This window comes from Numida meleagris, chromosome 3, assembly GCF_002078875.1.
Source record: "Numida meleagris isolate 19003 breed g44 Domestic line chromosome 3, NumMel1.0, whole genome shotgun sequence".
NCBI lineage: Eukaryota > Metazoa > Chordata > Aves > Galliformes > Numididae > Numida > Numida meleagris.
In genome coordinates this window covers 76994274-77018053 of record NC_034411.1, presented here as the reverse complement: position 1 = coordinate 77018053, position 23780 = coordinate 76994274, and the positions used below count along the sequence as shown (strand labels likewise).

General features: G+C 39.2%; 1 protein-coding gene across 4 annotated transcripts in view; it reads right to left on the bottom strand.

Moving 5' to 3' along the window:
• Positions 1-23623, bottom strand: part of SNX14 (sorting nexin 14) — a 52294-nt gene extending 28671 nt beyond the window's left edge. Inside the window, exons 1-14 of one of the 4 annotated variants that reach the window (XM_021393006.1) lie at positions 23593-23623; positions 21590-21710; positions 20063-20139; positions 19902-19980; positions 13468-13511; positions 8924-9011; positions 7277-7361; positions 4984-5140; positions 4588-4663; positions 3089-3133; positions 2911-2991; positions 2654-2768; positions 689-844; positions 335-459 (exon numbers count right to left, since the gene is read on the bottom strand). In XM_021393006.1, coding sequence (XP_021248681.1) covers positions 335-459; positions 689-844; positions 2654-2768; positions 2911-2991; positions 3089-3133; positions 4588-4663; positions 4984-5140; positions 7277-7361; positions 8924-9011; positions 13468-13511; positions 19902-19980; positions 20063-20139; positions 21590-21694 — 1233 coding nt within the window. In that variant the 5' untranslated portion in view covers positions 21695-21710; positions 23593-23623. Of the gene's footprint in view, positions 1-334; positions 460-688; positions 845-2653; positions 2769-2910; positions 2992-3088; positions 3134-4587; positions 4664-4983; positions 5141-7276; positions 7362-8923; positions 9012-13467; positions 13512-19901; positions 19981-20062; positions 20140-20937; positions 21031-21589; positions 21711-21882; positions 22096-23592 lie in introns of those variants that run through there. The other 3 variants (XM_021393004.1, XM_021393005.1, XM_021393007.1) reach the window with 3 other exon arrangements.

Genomic DNA, 23780 nt, shown 5'->3' with positions numbered 1-23780 from the left:
AAATAGTATTTTACATCTATCAAGAAGATAACTGCTGCACCAAACCTGCAATTATAAAAGAAGTGGAGGAGGGAGTGGGATTTTGTAGTAGCAGTGCTACACAGAAGTTATTACATCAAAAATACATTTTTTCTTTTTTATTCTGTTGATGTTGTGTTGAACCAGAATAAATTTAGTTTTCTGAGATCAGTTAGATGTCAGAGCTGAGCCCAAAGTGAAAAATGAAGATGTATTTCTCAGCTACACAAGCATGCAGCTCATAGTGAATCCTAAAAAAACAACAACAAAACAACAATAGTGCTTTAGGATTACTCTTAAAATCTTTCAGACTTACCTCATCACTATGACAGAACATAGGAGTAAAAACGTTCTCAAGGAGAGAAAGTACGTGCTCATAAGCTTCAAAAAGACATCTCATAGTTTGAAGTTTCACAACATCTTCATAAGGACCTTCAGCAACTACCGAAAATTAATAAAAAAAAAAAATCAGCTTTGCAAGCTAATACAAGTCCAACAGAAAAAAAAATAGAAATAAACTGATAAAGCATGGTGTAAGTGCAGCATAGTAAGGGGTTAACATGTCTTAACAGCTACAATGGAAGATTGAGATCATGTTTAGATTAGTCTTCACTTTATTACATAATTCTGTCTTCCAGTGTTAAATTATTCTTTTCAAATTCAAACTTACTTCTTTGAATCTCTTCCACAATAAAGGGGTCAAATCTAATTTTGTCAATACTTTCATCCAGACAATAGGTTTTGTAAATTTTCTGGACTTCCTCATGAAGAGCCATCTTCTCAGTATCTGATAGTTCTGGTCGCAAAATTCGGTCATTAAATTCCTCTGAGGATTAAGGAAAAAAATGCATTTGTTGATGAACTTGGCAAACAAGTAGCAGCACAAAAAAATCAACTCAATTTCCAGCAGATACAGTTATTCATAAATCTTTAAATCAAACAGAAGACATCTCAAAATGTCAAGGTAGCTGCATTCTTATTAAAATTCAAATTTGTTTATAGAATTATTCCTAAAAATATATTGCATTAAAACTAATTATTCCTCATCACAGTGAAGATAAATCCATGAATCCATGAACGGCCTGAACAGCCCCTTAAACTAGTCATCTATTTATTCTGTTGCTATTTCATTCCTAAATTCCATCCTATCTTAATATTTCTCAATACTATCTTTAATATCAGGACAACTTGAAAATGAACTTCCTCTGGCTATATATATTATATATATTCAACACAAAATATATACATATATTCAACACAATTATTGTGCAATTCCTGCTTGATTTATTACTCATCATATTAATAGTACGAAAACTATCCAGAAAGAAGGGAAGACACAGTAGTGTTCACTTCATTTTTCAATTAATTGACAGAAATAACCTTCTTCTGAGTAAGTCTTCCAAGATCCCTCTCTGTTTCTTCACGCTGATTTTGTCCAAAGCGTTAAAACATTTCTACCACGTAAAAAACCACCTATGGCACGTACTTAGATGGCATAACCTGAGAAACCTACATCTTGCCCTCTGTTTTAAAAGCTAATATACACGCTCATGATCTTTAAAAATGCAAAAGAGGATTAGAAATAAGAAAATATCAAAGTTTACTAAAAAAAAAAAAAATTGACCACTGGCTACAGCCAGTTTGAGTAATCTTCCTGCTAGATAAAGCATCTCTAGAGAATTGTATTGGCTTAGACATCGCTCTACACTTAGCACCAGCATTAAACTGGCAATCACTTTGTTCTTTTTCGGTGAGGAGAAGGAGTTTTTCCTGACAAAAAGTCAACATGTTTGAAGGATACTGAGTCCAAAGAAAGTGCATGCATACAGATTCCTTATATTACTTTTATACAGTAATTAATTACTCATGAAGTATTTCAGAGATAAAGTCTAATTTAAAAAAAAAAAGGAAACATCTTGCTGAGGTACATAAGGGCTTGGGATACCAAGACAGAACCATTATTTCCTATGCAACACAGAAATATTTGATTACAAAAAAAGAAAAAAACAAACAACAAAAAAGCATTACATTGGTAAGCCAATAATTAACCACTAGTAGACCAAAAAAAACCACATTAACCACTCTGAATTACAGAAATTTCACAGAAAACCTTATGATTGGAAAGCAAGATGCTTTTCAGATAACACTCATGTAATAGTAAAAACAAATACGTACATTATAGCCAAGATTATTGAATAGAAGGAGGTTTCACCAGCTTTACTGTTCCTGCTATTTTTTTGCTCTTTACAGAAGCTTTAGAGTCTAAACATGAGAATCTTTTCATTATGTAGAGCTCATTTTAGAAATACCTCAGTAACCACATATTTAAAAGATGCAGCTGCACATTGCATCTGTGGCTAGAAATTTTTTCTTACAGGAATATTTTATTTGTAAATGTACAACCTTTATCAATAAACAGAAACACAATTAAGACCTAAAGCCCACACTGACACCAACGTTACCAAGATTAGCATTCAAGAATCAGTACTTAAGTGAACGAACACAGACCCTGAAATGTAATCTCTTTCTCAACAATGCTGCCTCGCTCTGAGACTGAATATTCACTTAAACATACACATAGTTAAACCTTATAAGATCATCAAATACACCTCAGTAAATATATATGCAATCTTACCTACAGTCAGGCAGAACTGCAGCACATGGACTGCCCCTTCCTGTTTCAAGAAGTTCATAAATCGAAATAAAAGATCTTGCTGATCTCGGATCTCCTTTAACTCCAGTTTCAGAACCTTCACAGGAAATTAAAAAAGCAGTCAATTTCAAACTTCTAGTGAGAACATAAATAAAGCAAAGAGCTGTAGAACAAAAACAGCAGGTAAAGTAAAACAATTAGTCAAAACAGGAAAGCAAATAAATGTTGCCTTTACTTACAGACGGCTTTTTATTTCTTGGCTCTGCAAATTTCTGAAGGAATGGAACCAATGAAGAAGAAGGTTCAGTTGCTTTCTCAGGCTGCAGGAAAAAAAAAAAATGAGAGAAGACAATTGGGTAAGAGAGCTTCTTCAAAAGGAGAATAAATTACTCTGGTTTTAGCTTTGTAGGTACTTACTGGACTATCATCAATGAAGATGAGCAGCAAATGGTTGACGGTGTCCTGCAAGAAAACACCATACAAATTTAATATTAAAGAAGCTCAACAAACTAGATGAAAATTTTTTCACTACTGTGTTACTATCACATTAATACTTGAAATATATATCTTATTTACAAGTCAGGGAATTTCCTACAAGACTTCCACAGAAACATTCTTCATTTAGTGGAGGAAAGATCTACAAGGTATTTTTGCTGATAGCACAGAGTAACTACTAATACTTCCAAAGCTGCAGTACCTTCTGCTAATAGTTTGCAGATACATTTGTAAGTACAGCAGAAGATGATCAGAGGGCTGGAGCACCTCCCCTATGGGGACAGACAGAGAGCTGGGGCTCTTCAGCCTGGAGAAGAGAAGGTTCCGGGGGCACCTTACTGCAGCCTTCCAGTACCTGAAGGAGGCCTACAGGAAAGCTCGGGAGGGACTTTTTGTAAGGGCATGTCGCAACAGGATGAGGGGAAATGGCTTTAAATTGGAAGAGGGTAGATTTAGACTAGATACTAGGAAGAAGTTACTTACTGTGGGGGTGGTGAGACACTGGAACAGGTTGCCCAGAGAGGTTGTGGGTGCCCCCTCCCTGGAAGTATTCAAGGCCAGGCTGGATGGGGCTTTGAGCAACCTGGTCTATAGGGAGGCATCCCTGCCTATAGCAGGGGGGTGGAACTACATGAACTTAAAGGTCCTTTCCAACCCAAACTACTACAATTGTATGAAAATCAAAGATGGCAGTATTCCACCTTTATAAATAAATGTCTTCTAATTTACAGAATTAAGGGCAAAGTAATTAGTTTTAATACAGCTGCTAAAAGGCTGGCTTACTTAAACTACTATGAAGATGCATATAGCTAGAGCTCAAGCAATTGAGCTCTTGTGTAAATGTAGTTAAATTAGTTTGAAGGTGTTTATACTAACACAGCATTTTCCCATTTGACAGAAATTGTAGTCCTTCACTAAAAATACATTAAGAGATCATGCTAATGCTGTATTTTAATCAGTTCAGTCAGTTAAGCATGCACGAATCACATAATAGTTTGGAAGCAAGCCTTAAGACCATCTAGCTCCAACCCCCTGCTGTAGGCAGGGACACCTCCCTCTAGACCAGGTTGCTCACAGCCCCACCCAGCCTGGCCTTGAATGCTTCCAGGGAGGGGGCATCCACAGCTTCACTGGGCAACCTGTTCCAGTGTCTCACCACCCCCACAGTAGAGAATTTCTTCCTAATACCTAGTCTAAATCTACCCTCTTCCAGTTTAAAGCCATTTCCCCTTGTCCTGTCGCTACCTGCCCTTATCAGTTGTAACGAGCAAAGACATTGGCCACAAAGTTTCCTTCTCTTTAACCAGTCAAAGCCGGCAGCAAGCAAACTATGGAGTGTCATTTGCTTTATCACAATACGCTTAGGATGAAAACAGTAATATTAAATAAAAGAAGACTATTTATGTGTTTTAAAGTCTTACAGGATCAGCTAAGAAATCCATAGATGGAAGGAAAACAGAACCAGGCAGAATTTCTCTTATAAGAAGCGCAAGGGATCTGAAAATAAAAAAAATAAAATGGGTAAGAAAATCAGTACCCATATTAAATGACAATTTTTAAGGGAATAAAGTCACTAATAACATTATATTGTACTGGGAAATATTTTAGTATTTAAAAATACATTTTAAGTATGTTGTAATACTTCCAAGACTGATCAAAAAATTCAAGCAAAAGGCTAGCACTGGCCTCGAACATGCAAGCAAAGGGATAAGGAGAGAAGGATGACTACTTTGGAACTCATTCTGTTGTCCCTAAAATTATAGTACTATATTGTATGTGTATACTTTAAAGAAAATAACTTGAAATACTTTTTATACCTGCATTCTGTTGATTTGGGGGGCAAAATATAAGGAAAAAGAAGTTCAGTAAGTTTTCTTAAGTAGTGAAGTTCATCTCTTCGGCTTCTCAAAGCAACGTGGAGTTCTGGCCCGTACTCTTCTAAAGCAGCTTGCTGTAAAAATTCTGCATTTTTAACTGGAAGAAGGGAAAAATAAGTCACAAGTTGCTGCTTTTTGTTATTGCGAAATAAGTGGTGATTGCTTTTCATTTGAGCTAAAAATTAATACTTTCAGTACATGTACAACTGCCAAAGGAACACGATGTTGTAACTTTAAAAAGAACCTTGCCTTAGATTTTGGAGTCCAGCTATATTAAAATGAAAATCCCATAAAAATATGAATTCCCTCACTAAATGATTGCAGTTTGCATGATTTCCTCAATGACTTTTTCATTCCTAACTATTGAAGAACTCAACATTTTCATTCTTCAAAAAAAAAAAAAAAAAAAACCTGCATTGTCCAAAGGATACCTCTGTTTGCTTTTTCCTGACCTCCTTTTTGGTCTTCATTTTACTGGGCTTCTACATACTGCCTTGCAAACAGTACAACTCAAGATTAATGTAAACTTAAACATTTGTTCAATCCCGTTATATGCATTTTCCTCTTTAGAACATTTAGAAATAAACATGAAGGAACATATATTAGCCCATATAAAAACAGCATTAATCAAACCAGAACAAGCATGAGATCTGCAAGAACTTCGCCTCATAAATACCTGTTTGGAGTTGAAAGAGCAGATCTCTCTGCTTTACCAGGTTAAAAACTATAGATACTAATTAGCAGCAACAACGTTATATTCCTCCAAGTTACTCCAAAAAACAAGAACTGAGCTGCAATAACTTGCACCTAGTTGTGCGAACAATCCACCACACATTCATGCCAATAAACATACTGGGGTAAACACAGAATACATTCCTGTTATCTGCAAGGCTAAAGCTTGTTCTCAGCATATTGAATTTAGTACAGAAGCCTGCTAGCTTATCTTGCACAACTAAGAACAGTGAGTTGGTCTTGGTGATATCTGTAGGTCTCTTCCAACTATTCTGTTGTAACAGATTATATGGGGGATGTGGGAACGTGTACTGCCTGGTAAGTCTGCCTAGTTGGCATCACTAAAGGCAGAGAGGAGGAACACACAGTCTGGCAGCAACAGGTAATGAATAGCAGAGGTGTCTGCTACAGATCTGGCCTCAGAACTTTTTTGCATCTAACCACTGAAAAAAATGGTTTCATTTTCAATGCCGTACATTTAAAACCCAGGTCTCTGCCGACGGAGAAAAGCGTTTCCAGCTTCTTTGTAGAAATCAGAGGAAATAAGAAATTTGACGTAACAGCGCTGCAAGATAATCCAGTATCTCAAATTTTCTTCTGTGCAATGAAAAACATCTAATTTGATCACGCTCTCATTCGTACCCACTACTCACACGATCAGTAAGAATTTCCAAAGTTCAAATAACAGTATATATATTTGGATATCATGCAGATGTTCTGAGGGAAGGGAGGAAAGTTCACGACTGCACTGAAAGTAAACAACTATGCTTAAAAGCTGAATGAAACCACATTTAGTAAATACAGTGCTGTGGAACACAGCCAGTGAAAAAAGTAAAGATAACATTAAGCGTGATATTTTTCAAATATTCCTTCAACATAGAGGATTTTTGTAATTTTTACGCCAGGCTTGTGAAAATGTTTGTATTTGGACCTGAACAAAAGATGCTACTTTTCAAAGACCTATCCGTTGTTTATAAGCATAATTATATCTTTTCAACGTAATGAACAACTTCATCACGTTAACATGCAGATACAAAATCAGTGTTAGATGCGAACTCATTCAAGCTATGAAAGTTACAGCTATACTTCAGAACACAGACATGCAACTCTTTCCATTTGTAATTGCTTAGATAGAACACAAAAGGAAATCTTCAAGAAGCACTGCTAAATGATCCTGGTTGCTCAGAACAGACAAAAACACACTCTGGTTCACCATACAGATAAAGAAGTTTAGTACTTCAAAATTATGGGGATACAAGTACGTCCGAATTCAAAGCTGAGAGATTTTTTGTATCACACCATTTTCCTTTAATTGTCTTTGCAACCTCCGCCTCCAGAATAAAAATGTGACAGGATCTTTTTGGATGGTTGTTGTTTGTTTGTTTTTAAACAGAAGGCAGCAATGATAAAAAAAAATTTAGCAAACATATTAACAAACATGCAGAAATAAACTTTTATACTTGCAGTTTGAAACTGACAACCCATTAAATCTTTACAGTACCTTTCTGCCTGGCTTTGGCTATCACTTCTATATGTTTCATTGCTGCCTTCAGCATCTTCTTTGTTACTACGGTTGGAATATCCACCTAAATAACAGTTTCAAAATAAAAACAGAATTATTCCAGTTTCTTCCCCAAAAAGTCTTAAAGGCAACAACTATCAAACACATTAATTTGCTTTCATGTCCCCATTGTAACCGTGAAAGGAATCCTTCAGAAACAACCAATGAATTCTCTCTAGATAAACGGACACTGTGCTCATTCTTGTGTGCAAAGCATACAACATCATGTAGAACTAAATGCTATAAACAATACTGCTAACATTTATTTTCAACTTTTAAGAACACGATTCTTCCATTGCAATAATTATACTAATACAGCCTGATTTCCAGATCACTGTAAATGAAGGCTAGTTCTATGCAAAGACCACCAACAAAAGCAAGTAGTTCCCATGACAGCACTTAGTACTTGCACGTGCTTGAGTTTTTGTTGTTTTGTTGTATATATTGTCTAATCGGTCACAAAATCTAATTACTTTACTACTGACAAAGACAGACATGATGAATTAAGGCTCGAACTCTAACTTGATAGTAAAGGACGCTACAGTTGATCTGAGATAACAACTAATACTTCATTAAAAGATCAACAGAGGAGACAACTATTTTTCTGAACCAACAGTGGATCTACAAACAATGCAAGTTAATACCTGCATACATTAGTACTCAAAATTTTAAGACCTCGCTCTAGATTTTCACTTTGGAAGATTTATTTCATTTTCAAATCTCTACATAATGTCTGTACTACACAGATCATTTCCTAATTTTCCCGCAGATTCACTTTAAAAGCAACAGACTCGAATTCCAGAAAACAAGAAAGTCATCTGGATTTGATATATAACAAGGGCAGAATCAGGCTGTTCATCAGTCATCACAGAGTGCACATACAACTTGTAGTGCAGAAAATAATGCTGTTACTAAGGAGGGGGAAAGACACATTCCTAGTAACTGCTCCAGAGGGGCCAGCACTGAATAAACCTGGAAACTGAGTTAGCATCTCTTCTTGCTTAGAACAGCCAGAAATTTTGAAGCCATATCTGTAAAACAGTCTTGAAGCACTTTACAAGAATACTGGGTATATGTGTTAATCATTAAACATAGCCAACAAATTACTTAAATGTTTAGAACGTAGTCTGCAGACTGTTTCTTAACAACTACATAAGAATGGTATTATTTTAATTCTTACAGTAAGCTACTCACTTAGAGTCTGTTCCTCTTAGACTACATAAGGACCTCCTCCATATTTATAGAATCCAAGGAATGAGAAACCATGAGACCATTGTCCAATAGTTTTCTCAATAGTTCTCAAAAATTTTTCCACTTAAGTCACCGAAGGACAGCTAAAAGAACATCTCAAGGTTTTAATAACGTCTTGCACCAGAGTCAAGAAGACATCCATTTGCAAGAATCTTGCAAGATGGTTTGTAATTAGAAATGGTATAAGCACCAAAAGGAGGAACCAGATAACACAAAAAAAAAATTACATGGAAACTGATGTATGACCCATAAAATCGACTTTGGAATTATCATTTGAAGAATTAAAGAACTAGCTGCAGATGGAGAAAGAGTGTTAATACCTTTCAGTGGCCTTACCTTGTGGATTCTCCGAACTAAGACAGACGCAAAGAAACGCAGCGTGCCTCTCAGCTCATCCACAGAGGATTCATCATCAGTAATATTTCTGCAGCGTTATCAAAACAAGTTGTGTAAGAATAAGAAAAACATTTAGATTCATCCAACATGCGACAATAAACTAAAATACTAAAAATACTAAAAACTGGAATAACAACATCCAGCATCAGCACATCAACAGACATTAACTGGAAGTTACAGAGTGTGAGGAGAGAGTGAGCAGTCCTCTACTTGAGCAAAATACATAGCATTACCACTACGTCTGTGCACTCAGCAGTGACTTAAGAAAAATATCTGAGTGTAAACTGGAATTATATGCCAATTCCTGCTCAAATACACTATCTGCCTATAGCAAGGGGGCTGGAACAAGATGATCTTAGAAGTACCTTCCAACCCAAACCATTCTATGATTTGTATGATTTTGACCACGTGAAATCTAATTCAGCTTCCACATATGTGAAAACAGGGGTTGTTTCCTATTTCAGTGGTACGCAGTCTTTGTAAATTCTTTGGAGTAACAGTACTGCAAGCACCTACCACAATTAAGCTAGACAAAACTGGATTTTCCAGTTCTGGCATACTCCACAACCCTATATACTACAAGATTTCCAATAAAGAAACTACAAAGAAAACAAAACAAGAATCTCAACCTACAGCCACATGAAGCATCTGAAGTTATTTAATGTTCCTACTTGGAAAAAAAGGAATAAAGAACTTAAAATACATTCCCAAGTCACTGTGTCAAAACATCATCTAAACTTTTAATCTGGCTTACCAGTTTCCATCTGCTGCCATACATTATGCTCAGTGAAAAATCATGTTAAAAATACTTGAAGTTGATTATGGAAAAAAATACTTAATTCTATGTCTTTTAGGGGAAACTGGATGAAAATGGGAAATACTAAGTCCTAGATGCAGAAACTGCAACTAACTTGAGTGGAAGAGACACTAAGAATGGCATTCCACAAAATGTAATGGAATAAATAATAGCCCACCAAAATCTAAGTATATGTGGACATTACAGTGTGAGTGAAGATACTGACAGAAGTGCACAATAACAGGTAAGCAGTAACACAACAAAGAAAGCTACGCGCTGCTTCAGCTAATGACCGTACGTAAAAGACATCACAGATTTCAGTTTGCATAACACGTAGGCTGAAACATTTGGGGGATTGCATATGTATTAATTGCAAACTTCATTTGTGTAAGAAAAAAAAAATATTAGTGCAAGCAGCAACAGCTATGTCTGAAAAGCAAATAGTTATGCCCATAACATCATTTTATGCTATTAAGCATCAGATTTTTTAAAGCAACATTAGCCTAGGTTACTTAGCATCCAAATGCACATTGAAGGTGACCTCTTAGCTACAGATACTGGTGACCTAGCAGTCAAAGTATGTAACTAATTGCAAGAAAAGACATCTCAAAGAAAGTGGCTTGGCATGAGGAAAATAATGATCCTCCTATAGCTAATTGTATGTTGATAAAAATACCGCAGGGGAAGGCTTGGTTTGTTTTAAGATCAGCAGCTCACATTTTGGAAACAATATGGCTCGCAAATAGCTACACTGTGTAAGGAAGCCAAAGTATCAGCAAACAAATTGTATGACTGTATTACTAATATTTGTCAGATAAGATACATGAGGTAATTTGGACCAAGAATTTGTTTATCGACACTTGGATAGCCAGTATTTTGGCTAATTCTACTTGGACACCACTTTACACCACGTACTTTCACGAAATGCCATAGGTTAACAGAGGTATTCCTTTAATCATCAGTGGACTGAAGACTGGTTAAAAGGTCAAGCAATTGTAAAACCCCTGATCTCCAGTGAGATGCAGGAAGGTCCAAATAACATTTTAAAAGCATTTTAGAAGTCGGCTGCATTTTCTCAGTATTCAAGGAAAAGCTTTAAAAAAACCAACTGTCAGTATAACGGAGAGATTTGCTAGAAGAAAAAGACTCGGCCTGTTAATTATAAACAGTTACAGAGTCAAATAACTCTAAAGAGATAGACCCAGCTGCTGGTGTATGCAAAGTCTTATGGGGTCTACAGATAAACAAAAAACATATACAAATACTGAAGTGGTTTTTTTTTCCTGCTTGTCAATTATCCTTATGAAATTGGACTGACTCTTATAAAAAGCACTGCGAAAGATTGTAATCTGTCAGGCTGCACTCGGTAATTCAACAAAAACTTTGCATCTGCAAATGTGAAAACTCTTATTTATTCCCTGTCAAGGAACAAAGGTTTTCACAGTAACGTGTTACAGAAATGCAGTAAGGTAGGTTAGAATCTGGAGAGTCAGAACTGCAATAGCATAGTGACACGTTCCAACTTTAAACTCTCCTATTTAAAATCAAGAATAAGTTGTTAAAAGCAAGACTTCAGGTAGTAGTATTGAACAACACAAGCAGCAAGGCTACATAAGCAACAGACTCCAACTGGTGTTCTGCAGTTCCGTAAACTTGGATTACTTATAATTGTATCCTACAGTTGAAAAATAATACCTAAACAAATACTAGGATACAATCAGTGTATATACTTTGAGAAATATCAAACAAGCAATTTTCCTAGTTACAACCTATTTCATTAGCGTTCATGGGATTTTCAGTACTAATGTTCATTCCTTGAAATTAAACCCAGTTCAGGGATGTTTGCTTTTAAATTTTAACCTGCATGACAACTGCTGGAAAGCACAGGAAAGCACAGAACCACCTGAATGTCTACAGAGAATGAGACCAGAGATGACACTGCTACTGCTGGGCTGAAACCTGTAAACCTTTCAGGACCAAGCTCTTTCCCTGAAGAATTAAAGGGATACCATTGCAGTAGAGCTCACTGAACTCTCACTACACAGTTCATGGGAAGCTCATTAGGTCTGATCAGTATGGTGTGAATTTATGGAGCCAGATGAAAATTCGGAGGTTTAGCCATCTAAAACCAAAGACAGCTCACCAGGAAGCAAGGTGTAACACAGTCTAGGCTGGCTGGTTCTCTACCAAGTGTATTTTGCACTGTACTTGCAGCCACGCATATTCCAGCTATGCTATGCCAACTGTATGATGTATTCCACACAACAGTCATCCTGGATACTGGAGATATACACAGGTAACACGTGGAACACTTATCTCCTTGCAAGTGAAAAACAAGCAAAATGTGGAAGTGACTTTCCACCGGTCACAAAAAAAAAAACCTATATAATTTCAAATTATGAAACACAGAAGATGGTCTCGTTACGTTTCTTCCTGATCAAACTCAGAGCACCCTCTGCTTTTCTGTACCTGAAAGTTAAAAACCTTGCATTTCCCAGCTTGAACACAGTGAATACATGGTGCTCAAGCTCCCTCTGCTGTCTGCACAAGCAGCTGAGTTTTATACTTCAGTGTATTCAACACACAACAAAGACAGTTATGACACAAGCAGACACTAGCCATAATTAAAAACCAATCAGGCAAAGAAGACTGTCCAGAAATTTTAGATACCAGACAAAGAACAGTGGAGAACAAAACAACATAGAAATTGTCTTTATCACAGAACTGGACCTCTCAATCTAATGAAAAAGAATGTTGACAACGTATTAATAGCAGCATAACCAGTTAAAATTTTAATCTCTTTTAGTATCTTCAGTATCTTCCGTAGATAATTCTAGTAGATCTTCTACTCTCTGAAGAGTATCTACAGTACTCTCCAGAGTACAAAGTACTCTGAGGAGATAATTTATATAATTACAGCTATAAATTCTTCTTTACATATTAACTTCAAGGTTATTTACACAATACTACCATGTTCAGCTCAACATAGGCACTCACAGCCTTAGATCTCAGCAAATCATCAGACAGTCTGCGACAAAAGGGCTAAAATATGTAGTTAAACCATCTTTTCTGTACTAATTAAAAGCAGAATTCTTATATTTAAAAAGCTGTGTTTTAAGATTATATTTTTAAGAGATGTGAAAGATGAGAATGCCTTAAGTCTGGAAATCATTTTAGTTCAGTTTCTTCAAAACTTTATAAAAACAAAGTCGTGCAAATTTTCAAGTGAGAGTTTCAAAAATTAATATTTAAAAATACATAATCTAAAAATGTGTTTTTGGGATGAAATACAAATTTCAGAATAATCTCTACCATATCTAAATGATTAACAGACCTGTTCTATCCTGCGTAAGAGACAACAAAATGATGAATATGTAGCGCTTAGAGGCGCGCCTTATATTTTTTTTTAAAGAGAAATGAATGTTGATAAACAGTTTGCTTATCACAGAAATGGCTCAGGTTGGAAGGGACCTTAAAGCCCACCCAGCCCCAACCCCCTGCAATGGGCAGGGCTGTCCCCTACCAGCTCAGGCTGCCCAGGTCCCCATCCAACCTGGCCTTGAGCACCTCCAGGGATGGGGCACCCACAGCTTCTCTGGGCAGCTGTGCCAGCGCCTCACCACCCTCTGAGTAACGACTACTTTATTTACGTTATTCAAAAATATTAACTTTTAGGTAAAGCTCATACCTGTACCATGGATAAATAAAGTTTTCAAGGACCAATTCAAGCACCTGTGAAGAACAAAGTCATTGCAAAATGAACGAGTGCACTGTAAGTCATTGTTAGAGGAGTCAAAAACAAACACCGCAGAGCAATCTCCTATATCGTGACATTTTAACATACAGTTATAGATGTTGCAGACCTACTGTAAGATCAATAATTTTGCATAATAATCAAAATGTTAGAAAAGGAGTAACAAACTGTTGCTTTTATGAAGTCTCAAAGTGAAACTGCGTTCACTAGTGCTATGGACAATGCAAAGCACTGGCCACTCTGCTATGCAAACTTGCTTCAAGCAACAGTTCCCTAATTGCTTGGATCAGGCTCAGTAGCTCAGTACTTTTCTGAGGTAGTGTCCCGTGTCCCACATACGCAGCTACCCATTCTGAACTCATACATCCATTCCATTTCATGCCAACTTCCTCTCTTCTGAGTCCCCTCCAAATAGGATAGTCCATATAGCGTGCTCACCACTCACAAAGAAAGTAAAAGAATCCTAAAAGGCATTACACAGGGACACCATTCTCCTTGCTTCAAATCCTTCAACACAGCTTTCAGCAAAGCCTGCCTTATTGTTCAGCCACCTCTTGAAGTCTTAACCAGAGCACTTTTCAAAGTCCATGTCCTACAGCTGTTCACATCACTTTCTCTTTCTTGTTCCTAGCCCCTGTATATCCTACCTACACCAAACTCCAACAGAGAAACTTTTCCACCCTTTCCACCAAACCTGTTCCTCACAGGCCAAGCCCACGGCTGTCTCTTCCATGCTGAAAAACCTGGGTTCTGCAGGAAGAAACAGAGCTGTTGGACCCACAGGGACATGCTGGTTCTGCTTGGTTTCTGGCATCACAGCAGGAAGGGAGGCAGGGAAGGCGGCAGACTCTGTTCCATCAGCTGGCTGCCACCACCACATACAGGTATACAGCCAGCCAAAGTGCAGCTCTAGCACCTCTCCTTATGCCTGTTTCAAGTCACTGTTAATGCACCAGCACCACAAACAGCTAAAAGAGAGCTTCTGAAGAGATGGGGAAACAGTGCCAAGAAGAAAGGAGAAGGAAGGATGACATTTTCTTGAGATTTTTCCTCCTTTGCTATAACCCAAGATATACTCTGCTCTACCCTCTCCTGTCACTGTGTTCAAAGAAAAATGAAAGATTTGTTTGAAAGTAAAGCTGAATGTAACAGCTAATACAACAGCCTAATTGCAAGGGAACTGCTAGGTCAGGGCTTGAACTGGTAATTGAGCACCTGGTGAAGAGGCGTGGCTGACCCAGGGAGCACAGGCAAATTGCTTGCACCTGTGATCCCAACCTGACCAGAAGGGGTGGACCCAGAGTGGAGCCACCCTCATTTAAGGGCAGCCACTGAAGGGAGAGCATCTCTTGGGCCTAGGCTCCTTCTTGAGAAGGAGTGCTGTATTGCCAGAGGGCCCCTTCACCAGTGGGATGAGTTCTGTTCTTCTTTCTGTATATGTCCACTAGCCTATCTGTGAATACTTTACCTGGTATCCCCAAGAACCTGCTGGAAGCAGTTAAGAGATAAGTATTACTCCTCTTAGAACATTTGAGGCTGCTCTCATTCATGCTGTGGATGCAGTACAGAAATCCAAGACTTAATAATTTTATACTATCTTTAGGGCTTTACTCATGATTATCTAAGTACCTTCAGTAATACACACATCATGGCCTTTTTAATTCCCCTCAGCTCTTCAGATGTGAGCAGTTGATGAGCACTCTTTTTCTCTTCCCTACTGAGAATACTGTCTACTCAGATTTGATAGGACACTTCCTTTTGCAGCTACTTCATTTTAGGGATTTTCCTCCCTTTGTTTTTCAGGATGAAGGAGAAATCTTGTTCCTTCATCCTTTCTGAAAGGATGCTTTCCTCTTTGGGATAACTTCATGTATCTCGGTGGTGGACTGCATTAAGTGGTTAATGTCTTTTTTCCTACCACTAAGTGAAAAGATATTTGTGTTTTTTTCTTCTTGCTGGAGAAAAAATCTTGTTCCAGATCTCCCCATCTAGTTTAAGGCCTTAATTATGTAAACACAGGACCAAAGCTTTTCTGAAATCTTGAAATTGTAATACGATCACATGTTGATGATGGATGGATTAAGCAGAACACCTTCCCCTCTTACGCCATCTCTATTTCCATTAAAAGGATGAGGGGAGACAACATCACTCATTACCTCCCAGGCCAGGAAAAAAAAAGAAATCCTGAAAATCTTCTTTGGAAGTTAATCTTCAGACAACAGGAAGGAAATCAATCCAGCATCAGTCTGCAAACACAGACTGTTGGCTTTAACAGCAAAAGATCAGAGCACACAAGACAACGTCACTGATGCCTTCTGTAATACAGCCAGAACATAATACAACAATTTACTCTAAAAAAACCTCAGTCTCACAGGTACTAAAATGTTATTTTTGTTCATGCAGAGTTTCTAACAAAAACCTCTTTCAGGGGTCATACTAGAGCTGCATTAAAAGAAGTGCCTATCAAAAGGAAAGGACTGCAGAAAAATCTGCACTACGCATCTATATCTGTTAAAAGATTCTTCTTTTTTCTTTGTCTATTTTTGCTGTGCACCTCCCTAGGAAGAGCAACTATAGCAGATTATCTTCCCCTTGGAGCAGAAAGCGTACTTGGACAGCCTTCAAGCCCTAGAACTCAAAGGGATTACAGTGCACTTCCCTTGAGCTTTCATTATCTGTGATTGCTACTTTGAAGCTGAAAACCTGTCCATCAGATGCATTAATGCAACTTTATCAGGTGCTAACATAACTTCTTGATGCTCTCTTAGCCTACATTAGTTAGTTGTTTCTAACAACTCTACTTAGCTCAGCCAAACATACAGGGTTCTGTTAAAAAATTTCCTGTGGTTATTAAATCAGCAAGGAGGGCAGGAAAGGTGCAAGAACAGATAGTGTGCCCTACCTTCTTGAGATTCACTCTGTTGACTTCCACCTGAACCATTTCACATGACTTGTCAGTGTTTCTTTTGGTATCTCTTACCTCCAGAGTCATATTGTAAGTAAGGGCTCTGTATTAATGATTATCTGCTGGATAAAGCCATACAGACAGTCCTACTAAGACAAAGACCAGGCATACCCAAAATGCACCTGAAGTCTGTATGTCTGTGATCCTGAGGTTGAGACATATCTTCTTAGAATTCAAGTTATCTGTATGACCTGTTGCTCCTGGACACATAGAAAGTAATCCCTATTCACACATTTGCTAAGCGCACAGCAGCAGCGAAGTATGATGCCCCACTCACTACGTTCTCATAGTGTCCACGTCTCGTGTATCCACTTTCAGCCCAGCAACACCAAAAATATCACTCAAGCAGATAGGGGATCTCAAAGAATGACAGTTAATGGCATGCAATTTCCTTTTCTATAAAGTATTATTTTCCAGCTCTAAATTGAAGTGATGAGTCATTTCATTGAAAGCCTACCTATTTTTCAAGTATTTCACAAAATGCGTGGTCCTACAGTGTGTGAGAAGTTTTCAGCTGGAAAGAGATTAGAAGTGTACAACCACACGTACTGCAGGTAGCAGTATTATAAGCAGCGGAGGAGGGAAAAAAAAAGAAAAAGCAGAGAAAATCATTTCTAGAAAGTACTACAACATTGCAGCTAATCAATTTCTAGCTCCTGAGATGAGCTTTCTGTGGACTTCCATAGTACAGACTCCAGTTACAAGGAGGAGGAACTAGAATTACCAAGCCAAACTGGATTGGATAGTAGCAAGGATTCGATAAGTAAACCACAGACACAATATAAAAAGCCCTAAAAGACTGTACAACTAGATAGCAGAGGCTGCTTCCTGAGGAGAGAACAAGCAATTCCTAAAGTGAAAGCACGCAGGCCACGGGGCAGCTACAGGAGTTCTGGCCTGGCAAGGAGTACGCCATTCATTGGTCCATTTTTCACTTCTAGGAGGAAAAAAAAAAAAAGAGAGAGAAAAAAAAAATCTGGTCCCATACTAGCAGCAAGAACCTGAGAAACTAAATATTAACAAAAAATTGGTAAGATCAACACCCATTTCTTTAATGATGTTGATCAAGAGCAACTGATCGGCTTTCTGTAGATTTGACTTGCAAACTGCCTTTTGTAAGTAAAGATGAGCTCATTAACTGAATAATAGAATTTGATTCTCCTGTATACAATCTGCAACACCTTGAGTAAGCCAACCAACAGAAATAATAACCTAATTCAAAAAAGAAAAAAAAAAATGCTGAGAAACTAATACAAAGCAAAATGCAATAGAAAAAAAACTGTAAACAAAATTACACTGAGGTCAAAGCATTATCTTTTGTACAGGATACAGCTCAAATGATCAAATACTGACAGATGCGTGGCTGAGGAAGTTCAGAGCTTAACTGTAACAGTAACCATGAATGAAGGGAGGGAGAGAGGAAAGTACAAGCACAGGCTTCTCTTATTGTTCTGAACAATACAGTGGCTAGATAAGCAAGGCAAGGCTGCAAAAGATTAAGAAAGTACTAAATGAGACAACCTGTCATCACAATCTAAGGTGAAAAATCCATATTTGTGACAAGAACTTAGATTTCTTCTGATTCAAGTTTGAATTATGTTATTCCGTAAGCAGCAGAAAATCTATGCCTGATACAACCGATTCAAACTAAGAACATTTGGAAATGAGAACATTGCTGAAATTTTTCAGCCTGCAAGAGAAGAACTAGAAATACTAATCTAGAATCCAAAAACTCAGAGCTGCTCTAATTTTTTGAAGAATCTGCTTTTTCAGAAGCAGGCTGAGCTCCACACCGCTTTGGAATCTCATTAATCTTAATTCACTTCTCACTGTATCAGCTTCCCCCTCACGCATGACTAACCCATAAAAGAAAACATGACCAGTCTCTCCTTCCAACCCTGAGCAGGTATCCAGTTCCAGCTGCATATTAAGTGCAGCATCCACAGCACGGGATGATGAGGAAGGAATACGGTGTGGGTAGAACCTTTAACCAGTACAGAAGAATCACAGTGGGGAACAACAAAGGGATATTTCTGGTTACAGACAGCATATGAAAAAGGTGACTCAAGTGTGTGAACAGAAGTCTATTTGGGTCCACCAAAGGTTATGACCCCACTGCACTGTGCCAGGAATGCACAGAACCCTCCAGTTAGGCACCCAAAGTAGAGAAAGGAATGAGATACGCAGCCTAGATATAGAAAAGCCATGTCTATCCGGCTAAATAAAGCAGACCCGGACACAAGCCAATGAAGTAAAAACAAAGCAACAACAACAAAAAAACCACCAACAAAAAGACCCCCATTGTTGTGGTAAAAGCAGAACTACAGTAACAGCAATCAAATACAAAATGTCACTGTGTAGCAACAAAAGATAACTCCTGAAAGATAACTATAGTATCTACTCAGCTCTATTCTGAGTAGCATACTGCAAAGAACTTTACCAGCATAAAATTGCTTATGAAATACAGAAGCTGCTCTGTTAAACTAAAGGAAATTAACAAGTTATCTCTGTGTTGGTTTTTTTGTGAGGTTGATTTATTTTTCAACTTGCTAAGGGGCATGCCCTGAACACAGAGCTGAGTTACAGTTAGCTTTAGTTGGCTTCACACACCAGGTTCTCAGGTGTGAGAGCTGACACGTACGACTCCGCTCGCTTCTGACATGCCATTTATTCCTCCTTTTACCACAGAACTCCAACGGGGAAACTCTAAATAAACAGAAGCTAAGCCACCCAAAGGTTTGAGTATTTTCTTAGCTTTTAAAAAGGACAGAAGATTATCTACTGAGCTTCATGAAGTAGCAACAAAGCAGAAAAAATAAATGACCCTAAGGCAAAACAGCTCTTCATATATTTTCTAAAGAGAAAAGAACAAAACAAAATCCCCAACTTACAATCTAATAAGAAAGAAGTAATTATGCTATTCTTTCTTGAGTAAATCCAGTATCTTCTTTTCTAGATCAGTTGTGTTACGGCTTTGTCTGATGATTTTAAATAGCTCCAATCACATGTAACATTATCACAGTATTTTTGTAACTGAAGCAAACAGTCTCTTAACCTGCCGCTACCTCAATCAAAAAATCAAGCTGAAATCCACTGAAACCAGACAAGATTTTCAGTCACTTATTTATACCTGATCTTTCTCCTGTACTTCCCAGTATACACAGGTGTTTCTTGAGTTCTAAGCATGCTGCTCAGGAACAGTCATATTTCTGTTAACAAATAAGCCATCTTGCCGCTCTGCACCCAGCATTTATTCTTCTGTTTTGATTCTTAAATGAAAAGCTAACATACACAGCGACTACATCTGACACATTTACCACAGCAGAAGTAACAGGCCTATGAAACGCATAATTAAAAAAAGTCACCGAACTGCATGGAACTAAAGAAATTGAACAGCCATTACCTCTGACAGGGACGCATCGACCTTGGAAGGCACCTTCAGATCCAGCCACGGCTGATAGTTTTCCAGGAGTAATGCAGGCCTGTAGTAGGGTATGGAAAAGTTGATGAACAATACTGCAATTTTCCCACTGACATGCACAAAATGTGAGGTATTTAATTTACCTGTGCCTCTTGCATTTGACTTTGCCGCACACAGCACAGCTGTGACCATGGGGAAATAGCTCCGGCAATTCCAATTGCTAAGAGAAAATATTTGGACAAGTTTACATTCTTCAAAATGATGATTCTCATAACATACTGATACACCAGTAAATTTCTCTTTAGAATATACAATTACCAAGAATTGAACGGTAGAAAAACAAAGCTGTTTCCCAGCAGGAAAACAAGGTAACAAGGCACAATATGAGAAACCACTGAACTGAACAGAAAAATTATTTCCACTACACAAAGTTTAAGATGACAGATAACCTCTCACACTTCCAGCCACCTCCCCATACATCAGATGGTCTGTAATCAGAACAAATGGTTTTTCTACAAGTCTTGCCTTGCTTGTATCCCTGAAGACAGAAAACAAGGATTTCACAGAATAGAATCATAGAATCCTTAGAGTTAGAAGGGACCTCTGAAGGCCATCTAGTCCAACTCCCCTGCAATGAACAGGGACATCCACAACTAGATCAGGCTGCCTAGGGCCTTATCCAGCCTCACCCTGGAAGTCTTCAGGGACGGGGCAACAACCACATCACTAGGCAACCTGTTCCAATGACTCACCACCCTCACTGTAGAAGATCTTTTCCTTATATCTAACCTAAATCTATGCTCTTTGAGCTTGAAGCCACTTCCCAGTTCTATCACCACAGACCCTGCTAAATTGGGGAATGCTTTTTTCCTTGGAGTTCAGCACCACTTAAACAAGTTTGACTACAACCAATGAAGCTGTAGTCAAACTTTGGCTTCCCAAAGGAAAAGCATCTTTAAAAAAAAAAAAAAAGTCTTCATAAAACAATATGCAATTAAGCACTTTCTAAGCTACTTACTACTGAAATTCCAAGTGAAAAATAAGTGAAATGGTTAAAAAGCCACATCCAGGGATGCTCCCAGCATCAAGCTTCAGAGACTTATCTATGTACCTAGAAATTTGATGGAATTATGAATGAATACACAAGGAATCTGAGGTCTTAATCACCCCATATATGCCACAAGATCTGTCACAGAATCATATCATAGAACCATAGAATGGATGGAGTTGGAAGGGACCTCAATGACCACCAAGCTCCACGCCCCTGCCACAGGCAGGGCTGCCAACCTCCACATCTAATACTAGCCCAGGCTGCCCAGGGCCCCATCCAACCTGGCCTTGAACACCCTCAGGGACGGGGCATCCACAACCTCTCTGGGCAGCCTGTTCCAGCACCTCACCACTCTCACAATAAAGAACTTTCCCCTGATATCCAACCTAGACCTTCCCTCCTTCAACTTAAAACCATTTCCCCTTATCCTGCCACTATCTACCCTTGCAAAGAGTTGACTCCCCTCCTGTTTGTAGGCTCCCTTTAGGTACTACCAGGACAGAGATATAAGTGATACCGATGTCTAAAACTTTAAAATTAGAATTGCACAAGAACTGCCATCCACACGCACTGCCACCAAATGCAAAGAGAACACAGGAACACGAACAGCTGCCCTCACCTTGGGCTTGTATTTGATAGTGTACAGAATGTTGGGCAGAAGAGAGTCCGGTCCCAACGAGCAATAGAAGGTGACGACGCCAGCCACAAACGACCAGAAGATCATCAGAACGTGAAGATACCTTACAAACAACGAGGAAAGAAGACATTACCCTTCGTATCTGTACGCACATTAGCGTTCCTCCGCCTGCGCTCCGTGCCCGCGGGTGTGCGGCACAGGGCAAGGCTGCAGCGCGGCCAGGAAGAACCACCACACGGCTAACAGAGCGGGCCCCTCCCCCCCGGCCGGGTTACCGGTTGAGGAGCAGGGTGGCGGCGGCCAACCCCAGCAGCAGGCAGCAGAACAGCGGGTATTGCCGGCAGGTCTCCCGCAGCGCCTCGGCACCCCGCACCCGCTGCCGCAGCCGTTCTCCGGCCGCCCGCAGCCAGCCCATGGTGCCGCCGAGCCGGCTCCCTGCCAGCGGGGCAAGCCGCGCCGCTTCCGCCGCCTGCAGCACGTGACGAGGGCGAAGGCGGTGCCACGGCCACCATCTTGCTGGTGGCCGGGGAGGCGGGCCCTGCGCTTCCCGACCCGCCCAGCTGCCCGCGCGCCGCTTAGATTCCCCCTTAAAAGTCACAAAGCGTACACAGAGCTCAGACGCAACGCGCTGCCTGGAATGTGGTTTATTCCTGGTGAGGAAGGCTTCAAGCCATCTTCACATTAATAATAGCCCTCAGCTGCAGAGCAAGTCACGAGAGCCCACAATGCCTGAATGCTTTTGTCAGCACCGTGGTTATTGCACCTCAGGAAGCTCCCAGTTAAGACGCTGCGGATGAGGGGAGGCTGGGCCAATGCACACATACAAGCGCTAAAGCAGCTGCTTCTGGGGAATCACAGCCAGAAGGGCTTCTGAGCTGCAGAGGACAAACCCTCCTCACGCACAAGCACCTGCTCTTATTTTTGAGTTATCTTGAGAAGCTGGTGCTGCCTTTTATATGGTGCACACCCCATACCGGCATATTTGGGCAAAGGACATGTGGGAAAGTGCTGCTGAGAAGACGAGCCGTCTTCACCAATCTGCAGTGAAAGCCCAGAGCTCTCTGTCAAAGAAAAACCGTTACTGGGAACACGAGTCTATATCCAGAAAACGAAAGCTGAAAATAGCTTTCAGACACATCCCTCAGATGTTTGTCATTTTATGCAACACTTCCCTTGACCTCCACATCAGGTGAAACACTGCAGTTTGACTTAAGCATGTTGACCTTTCTCAGAGAGCCTGGCATAAGCCCAGGGTAGGATTGGATTTCCTTAAGAGCGCCTGCACAGTATTATTTCATGTCAGTCCACATGTTTTCTATTAGGGAAAAAAAAAAAAAAAAAACAACCCACACACAAATAAAGCGCATATTTACAGCAAGGCTCCATACAGCCTGTTCAGAGGAAATTAATTTTCTTCCTACTGCTTTCTCACTTGGTCCTCAGTTTAACTTATTGGGAATTTTAGTCTTTTTATAAATGCTTTTAATAAGGAATAACTTTAATAAAATGTGTAATGCTTAAAATATTTCACAAGAGATGTCATGACCAGCATCGTGTATCTGGAATATAGGAATTGACTCTCAGAGCATACCAGCAGCAGCAAGGAACGTCAGGCAGATTCTGCTTCCATCTGAGTTCTGTATTCTATGTAAAGTTTCTTTAAATTACAGTTTCAGTGTTCAAATTTATGTTTATTTTGCATAAAATTGCCACATCCCTATTTGGCAGTAGTTGCACCTCACCATCTGAGAAGCCCCAAGATTTCTCTCAATTCAGTTTTGCCCTGGTGGCCCATATGTTGTCACAACTTGCTTTACCCCATCCTCCTCCACCACAGTGCAGCCATGCTAGCATCATGGTCACCCTCTGCGGCCTGCGCCTCTCTGATTTCTGCTACACTGAAAAACATTGAGGAGTCCTGTTTTCCAGCAAAACATGGAAGAGCAGAAGTGAAATACTGACAAAACCAAGCTTCTCCAAATTACCTTTGGCTTTATGTGAGAAATCACAGCTTCATCCATTCATCAAGAGCATGCCCTCCTTTTCAAAAAAGAAAATTTTCTGTTTAACTGGAGAACTGAAAGGGAAAACATGGAGATAGGCTCTGACACTATCAGGACATCTCCGGGTGATGGTGAAAAGCTATTTTAAATGCTAAATATTAAAAGAAAAA